Source organism: Embiotoca jacksoni, unplaced genomic scaffold (genome assembly GCF_022577435.1).
Source record: "Embiotoca jacksoni isolate LCO1_2020_lvr unplaced genomic scaffold, fEmbJac1.0.p SCAF_126, whole genome shotgun sequence".
Lineage (NCBI taxonomy): Eukaryota > Metazoa > Chordata > Actinopteri > Embiotocidae > Embiotoca > Embiotoca jacksoni.
In genome coordinates, this window is record NW_027185259.1 from 88312 (window position 1) to 95983 (window position 7672).

General features: G+C 46.2%; 1 protein-coding gene across 1 annotated transcript in view; it reads right to left on the reverse strand.

The window, feature by feature from the left end:
* Positions 1-7672, reverse strand: part of LOC138195811 (heparan-sulfate 6-O-sulfotransferase 3-B-like) — a 13486-nt gene continuing 5814 nt past the window's right edge. Inside the window, exon 2 of the mRNA XM_069145495.1 lies at positions 1-788. Coding sequence (XP_069001596.1) covers positions 2-788 — 787 coding nt within the window. The 3' untranslated portion in view covers position 1. The remainder of the gene's footprint in view (positions 789-7672) is intronic.

Genomic DNA, 7672 nt, shown 5'->3' on the forward strand with positions numbered 1-7672 from the left:
CTCACCACCGCACCACCTGGCTGCTGTAGTCCTCTGTGGTGGCGACCTCCTCCAGCACCTTCGCCTTCGCCTCCTCCTCGTCCTCCCCCGCCGCCGCCTCCTCCTCCCCCTCCGCCGCCCCTCCCCCTCCCCCTCCGAGTCTCCACAGCCGGGCCAGGTAGGTCCTGTGCACGCGCTGGCGCTGCCGCCGCCGCCTCCTCAGCCGCTCCGCCCGGCGCTGCCGCTGCCGGGTGGACTGGTAGCGGCGCAGGAAGAGCTCCTTGGCGTACTCGTACAGCTCCACGTCGAGGGCGTTGAGGCCCTCGATGCGCCGGCGCACCTCGCCGCTGATGCCCACGCCGGCGGCGCGCGTGCTGTTGATCTGCGTGAAGGCCCGCAGGAAGCGCAGGCCGAACGTCCGCTCGAAGAGGTACTGCGTCTTGCGCTGGAACTCCGTCAGGCCGTAGAAGGCCATGCGGCGCAGGTTGGCCTTGGCGCTGGCGAGCAGCGCGCGGCCGCGCTCCGGCTCGCCGGCGGAAGACGCGTTGTAGCAGCCCACCAGGCTGAGGTCGGCCAGCATGCGCACCTGCCGGTTGTCGGCCAGGTTGGACGGGCAGCCCATGAAGTCGGCCAGGGGCACGCCCGTCCAGTCCTCGCCGCCGTAGCAGGCGGGCAGCTCGTCCCGGGTCGGCGGGCGGCCGTCGCACATGTGCAGCGCCGTCTTCCAGGTGGCGCCGCGCTGCACGTGCTTCCACTCGCTGAGGTAGCGCGACACGGGGTCGCGGAGCATCGTGATGTAGTAGAAGTTCCTGCGGGCGGAGGGGGGGGGGGACACGGAGAGACACGTGAGACGGAGGCGGACGGCATCGACGTCTTCCCTAAAAACAAGCGCGGAGGGACGTCCTTCACGCAGCCCGCCGCTAAAAAACGAAGGATTTGTCGACTTTTGATGCTAAGCTAACAGCTAACGAGAGCTGAATAAAGTCTCATCGGGTCAAATCTTGAATTTATTTGATTTATTTTTTTAAGAACATGAGATTGTGGTGTTTTTTTCTCTGTTGTTTGTAAATCTTAGCTTCAGAAGGTGAAGATCATTTTAGCAGACGTGATGTGTTATTTTTCTCCCACAACACCGAGGATGAAACTATCCTCTTAAATTTTCTCATATCCTGCCGCGGTTTGAAAAAACAAAAAAATAAATACGAGGCGGGAAGGAAATACCGCCGAAAGTCTGATTTTGAGTTTATTCAAATAGGAAAAAACAAGTAACGTCTGCGTTTTAATATCCCGCAAACGTGGAATTATTATAATTTTGTCTTTGTTCGCTTCTTCCAACCTTCAAGTAACGAGTTTGTTTGGTTTTTTATGTTTTTTTCTCTTATCTATTGAGTTGCGCGATGACCGGCGGAGTGGCGGGGCGACCCGAGGAGAGATATTCAGCCGTTTCACCAAAAAAAAAAAAAAAAAAAAAACGTGGATTAAAAAAAAAAAAAAAAGGGGGAATTGAAATGTTGCATGAAGAGGTCGCCGCGACCTCTAGATGTCAGACCAAAATAAAAAGCCCCCGTCCTCGAATAAAAGAAACAAACATTTTAATTAGTTCCTTTTTTTTCTTCCTCTTTTCTTTCTGGAAGCTCTCAGTGGAAAAATTTAAAAAAAAAAAGAAAAAGATTCAAGGTCGTTTTACGGGAACGCTGCTGTGCAAAATTCTGTCTTTGTTACAGGAAATGGTTTTTTTTTTGTTTTTTTTCATTGGTGCTCAGATGGCCTTTGTGACGTGTTGATGCTCCTTTCTTGAGCCACCTGTTACCCCCCTCCCCCCAAACCCCTTTCCTCCTCCTCCTCCTCCATGATGGAAAACCCTGGACGGACTCCCGAAACCAGAAATCCTCCTGATGGTGTTTGTGAGAAATGAAAAAAAAAAAAAAGACATGAAAACTGCGAATGTTGACAGCTAATTATATATATATATATATATATATATATATATATATATATATATATATATATAAATGTCCTCCTTTTCTTGCTCTGTTGCAGTCGCTAAAGGTCCGTATTCAACATATTTGAGAGGGGGAGGGAAGTGAACCCGTTTCCTCTGACGTGTCCATCTGAGAAATAAATGTGGAAATAATATAAAAACAATTAAAGTATAACAGAGTATTGTCTTCTTCCCCCCCCTCCCCCCCCACCCAACCCCCACCCCACCATTTTGCTTTTTGCCCTAGCGGGCAGGTTTGGCGATCAGCTTGCAATGCATGCTGGTTAGATTTCTTTTGGAGTAATTTCAATTGATTGAAAGTATTTAAAACCATAAAAGTGAGAATTCTTAACATCTGTACAGATAAGAGGCGTTCCCGGCATCGTTTTCAGCGCGATAGAAAACAATACTGTGTGTCGTTTTAAATATATTCCAACCTATTGACACCGTGACGTCCTACGATGACGTTGGCGTTTGTGGGAATAATAATTCCGTCGTGTTTCAGCTCCGTGTGAGTTTAATTAACTTTTATTTTTTCCACTTCGGTTTCATCACTCGAGGAGCGGAGCGCAGGCTGGAAAAAAAAATGCAACAGAAGTCTCAAATGAATATAATAACGGGCAAATGTGAGATACTAAATATGAACTTCATAAAATCGGGCCTAAACGACAGTGACGAGGAAGTCTTCAGAAGCTCTGCAGCCGATCGCTGTCGTTGCTGTTGTTTACGCCCTAAAGAACCGAGAGACCGTTGTTGTTGTTTACACACTAAAAAACCGAGAGGTTGTTGTTGTTGTTTACACACTAAAGAACCAAGAGGTCGTTGTTGTTTACACACTAAAGAACCGAGAGATCGTTGTTGTTTACACACTAAAGAACCGAGAGGTCGTTGTTGTTTACACACTAAAGATCCGAGAGAACATTGTTGTTGTTGTTTACACACTAAAGAACCAAGAGATTGTTGTTGTTTACACACTAAAGAACCGAGAGGTCGTTGTTGTTTACACACTAAAAATCCGAGACGTTGTTGTTGTTTACACACTAAAGAACCGAGAGATCGTTGTTGTGTACACACTAAAGAAACGAGAGGTCGTTGTTGTTGTTGTTTACACACTAAAGAACTGAGAGGTCGTTGTTGTTTACACACTAAAGAACCGAGAGATCGTTGTTGTTTACACACTAAAGAACCAAGAGATTGTTGTTGTTTTTGTTTACACACTAAAGAACCGAGAGGTCGTTATTGTTTACACAGTAAAGATCCGAGAGATTGATGTTGTTTACACACTAAAGAACCAAGAGGTCGTTGTTGTTTACACACTAAAGAACCGAGAGATCGTTGTTGTTGTTTACACACTAAAGAACCAAGAGGTTGTTGTTGTTGTTGTTGTTGTTTACACACTAAAGAACCAAGAGGTCATTGTTGTTGTTGTTTACACACTAAAGAACCAAGAGGTCGTTGTTGTTTACACACTAAAGAACCAAGAGATTGTTGTTGTTGTTGTTTACACACTAAAGAACCGAGAGGTCGTTGTTGTTTACACACTAAAAATCCGAGACGTTGTTGTTGTTTACACACTAAAGAACCGAGAGATCGTTGTTGTTTACACACTAAAGAAACGAGAGGTCGTTGTTGTTGTTGTTTACACACTAAAGAACTGAGAGGTCATTGTTGTTTACACACTAAAGAACCGAGAGATCGTTGTTGTTTACACACTAAAGAACCGAGAGGTCGTTGTTGTTTACACACTAAAGATCCGAGAGAACGTTGTTGTTGTTGTTTACACACTAAAGAACTGAGAGGTCATTGTTGTTTACACACTAAAGAACCGAGAGATCGTTGTTGTTTACACACTAAAGAACCGAGAGGTCGTTGTTGTTTACACACTAAAGAACCGAGAGGTCGTTGTTGTTTACACACTAAAGATCCGAGAGAATGTTGTTGTTGTTGTTTACACACTAAAGAACTGAGAGGTCGTTGTTGTTTACACACTAAAGAACCGAGAGATCGTTGTTGTTTACACACTAAAGAACCGAGAGATCGTTGTTGTTTACACACTAAAGAACCGAGAGGTCGTTGTTGTTTACACACTAAAGAACCGAGAGATCGTTGTTGTTTACACACTAAAGAACCGAGAGATCGTTGTCGTTCAGTTTTTACTGAATATTTGAAGGCAAAACTGTTGCATTTATGCCGACATATAAATCCAGGAGACTTATTGTTTGCCATCAAAACGAATAATGACAAATATCGCCCGGTCTCGTCGAGACCGTAGTTATCGTGGAGAAAGCGCCCCGTCGTGTCGTGATATTATTTCAGGCCCACGTGAACCAGCTCAATGTGTGTTTCATGACACGGTGATGAAATGCGCGAAAAGCAACGATTGCGATCGGTTTTTTTTTTTTTTGGTTCTAATTCAGCCGTTCTAGATCATTTTTACAGCTGAGAACGTGGATTAATTGCGGCGCCGCGCAGCCGAGCGGTCGTTAAAAAAAAAAAAAAAAAAAAAAAAATAGGCTGCAATTTAGCAATTATTGTCAGACGGCGGAGATCAATCACGCGCATGCTTAAGCGGGAGCTGCGATGACATCACGGCAGACAGAAACACCACCCGGAGATAATGGCCCGTCCACAGTGGAGGCAAAGTGAATTACTCTGAGATCCTCGCCGGGTCGAGCGCACGGCGGGAGATGGATGGACGCGCACGCACGCACACACACACACACACACACACACACACACACACACACACACACACACACACACACACACACACCGCATCGCATCGCAGAGTCGGCCTTTGTTGCACTTCCCGGAAAACAGCTCCGTGTTTTTTTTGTACCCCCTCTCCCCCCTCCTCTCCCCCCTCCTCTCCCCCCCCCCCCCTCCCATCATCTCATCCGCACAGCAAACCGCGAGACGGCCGGATCGATAGACGTCGGCGCAAAAACCCGCCTCGCCCGTCGCGACCTATCGACGAAGAGCAGCAAAAATGTCAAAGCTCTCCTCTCACTCGCGTCCGGGACACGAACGCGGCCCGGGTCACGTCCAGAAGCTCGGCATTAATCGGGAGGAGGGTTGTTGTTTTTTTTTCTTGTTGTTTTTTTTTTCTTAACGGAGAAGCAGAACGTGTCACTTTTGACGAGCATTTTTGAAGTAGAGAGAAAACACGAGGCGAACATCCGCAGCGAGAGGTGATCATTTACGTCTCGAAGTAGAAATATTGCTCTCCAAATTTATTTTTTTTTGCTGCTTTTAATGTTTTAAATGCTATAAATCCTCCATTTGTCTTGTGGATTTCTGGCCAAATCCCCCCCCCCCCCCAAAAAAAAAATCACAAATTAACCAGCAAAATTTGTACGTGCTGAAAATTTGTCCGACGTTTTGTTTCTTTTTGACAGTTGACTTCACCACACAAGTATTATCTATCGCCATATTATATAATATAATATTCAAATGTATTTAATAAAGGAAGTAAACGGGCGAACAAGAAAGCTGCAACAAGACATATTTTGCTTTGCAGGCCGCGCCGACTTTGACCTTAAACCCTTTAAATTGAAACATTACGCGTATTTTTTGAAGCTTTTCCAAGTCAGTGACGATAATAATCAGAAATAAAAAAGCCCTTCATATGTCATTATGAATTAAATATCTATTACTCAGTTAATCCACGTCTTCAAACCCTCCGGTTTTTGTTTTTTCCTGTTTTACTGCCGTCTGCCTAAAAGCGATTGAAGCTTTCCCTGAGCTGAAAAGCGCTCCTCTTCTTCATCCTCATCATCATCATCATCATCATTATCCATCCACCAACCGTTTTTTTTTTTTTTTTTTCCCTTTCTCTTTCGCTAATGCGCTAAATGGCATTCGAGTCTTTCAAGTGGGGGGTGAGGGGGGGGGGGAGACGACGACACACGTCTTTGGCGTTCTCAGCTACCCGATCGATCGAGTTAAAAAAAAAAAGTTAAAAAAAATCGTAATCGCGAAATCATTGTCGACGCACAACGGAGAGTGTGTGTGTGTGTGTGTGTGTGTGTGTGTGTGTGTGTGTGTGTGTGTGTGTGTGTGTGTGAGATCATGCAAGGTCGTCCTGTAAGCTAAAGTAAAATGAGCTCGTCGCATTTCTTTTTTTTTTTTTCCTCCTGCCGATCAATCCCCGTCCATCTCCACCTGCAAACACTATCGATCGCCCTCTCTTTTGTTCTCTCTCCTCACACACACACACACACACACACACACACACACACAATTGTCTCTCTCTCTCTCAATCACCATCAGAAAAAAACAAAAAAGCTACAGAGGAAACTTGCAAAGCCGGAGATCGATATCCGCCTTGTTAATTCACTCACTACCATCAAGGACACCATCAGACTCGTGATAAAAGGCTCGATGGAAACTATTTACGCCGCCGGAGAAGCGGCCCGAGGAGGGGAAAAAAAAAAAAAAAAAAAACCACGGCGGATCGACAACAATCTTATTTGTTTCATTCTTTTTTTAACAAAAAGCGAAAATACCCGGCGTTGCTTTCAGTCGAGGTCTTTCTGAAGGAAGGAGGGTTTTATGAACCTGTGGAAACGGGCTGTACGCCGCGTTTCACACCGAAGTCGACAACTCGCGCAGTCGGAGCGAAACCATTTGTAAAGGTGTTGGTTGTTTTTGTTGTTGTTGTTTTTTTGGGGTTTTTTTGCGCTCACGAGTTCCCTCGAACCGTCGACTCCGCCGTCACCTCGGACCGTCTTCCGGCAGTTTCATTTTAACGCCCTGAAATCGTTTTTTTTTTAATAACAACGGCCTTTATTCCCCCCCCCCCCCCCCAAAAAAAAATGTAACTTTGATTTCCTACTTGGTCGTGAATACTTAATGTTAGATTCGAGGAGAAAGGAAAAAGAAACCTTTCAATTTTACCCTCCCCCCCCCCCAAAAAATAAAATAAAATAAAAAAAAAAAAGGCCGTAGAACAAAATGTCTGCAGGGGACGTCGCTGCATCGAGCGGTGATGTTGCTTCTTTTTTTTTTTTTTTTTTTTTTTTCAAGCTTAGCCAGCTTTTGGCTGCGCGTGAATGGACGACTGCAGAGCTATAAAACGCAGCAGACGGCCACCCCTCCCCCCCCCCATCTCCCCCACCGCCACCACCAAAAAAAAAAAAAAAAAAAAAAGCCAAATGAGGCGAAGGAAGGATGCGAGACGGGTAGAGATCCAGCAAACAGCAGGTCTGCCTGTTGAAGGTGGGGGAGGGGGGGGGGGATAGGTGGTGGTGGTGGTGGTGGTGGCGGGGGGGGGGGGGGGGGGGGGGGGGGGGGGCGTCAGCCGGCGCCGTGTACGGCGGAGGAGATAAACGGGGAGAGCGCAACTCTCGCCAGAGGTCACGTCCGCCCACACCGGAACCACCGAGGGAACTCCGGAGAGGCAAATAACCCGCCTCCTGAAAACCACCGCGAAGGCCGTTTCTCTCCCACGGTGGCGAAAGGTGAATTTTTTATTGTTTATTTCTATAAAGAACGTGTCCGTATTTAATACGTCTTTCCGTCTCGTGCGGTTTTTTGGTTTTTTTTTTTTTATCAGTGAAGTATTTTTGCTGAGCTCACCTGAGAGAGAGAGAGAGAGAGAGAGAGAGAGAGAAAGGGAGAGAGAGAGAGAGAAAGGGAGAGAGAGAGAGAGAGAGGAGAGAGAGAGAGAGAGAGAGAGAGAGAGAAAGGGAGAGAGAGAGAGAGAGAAGA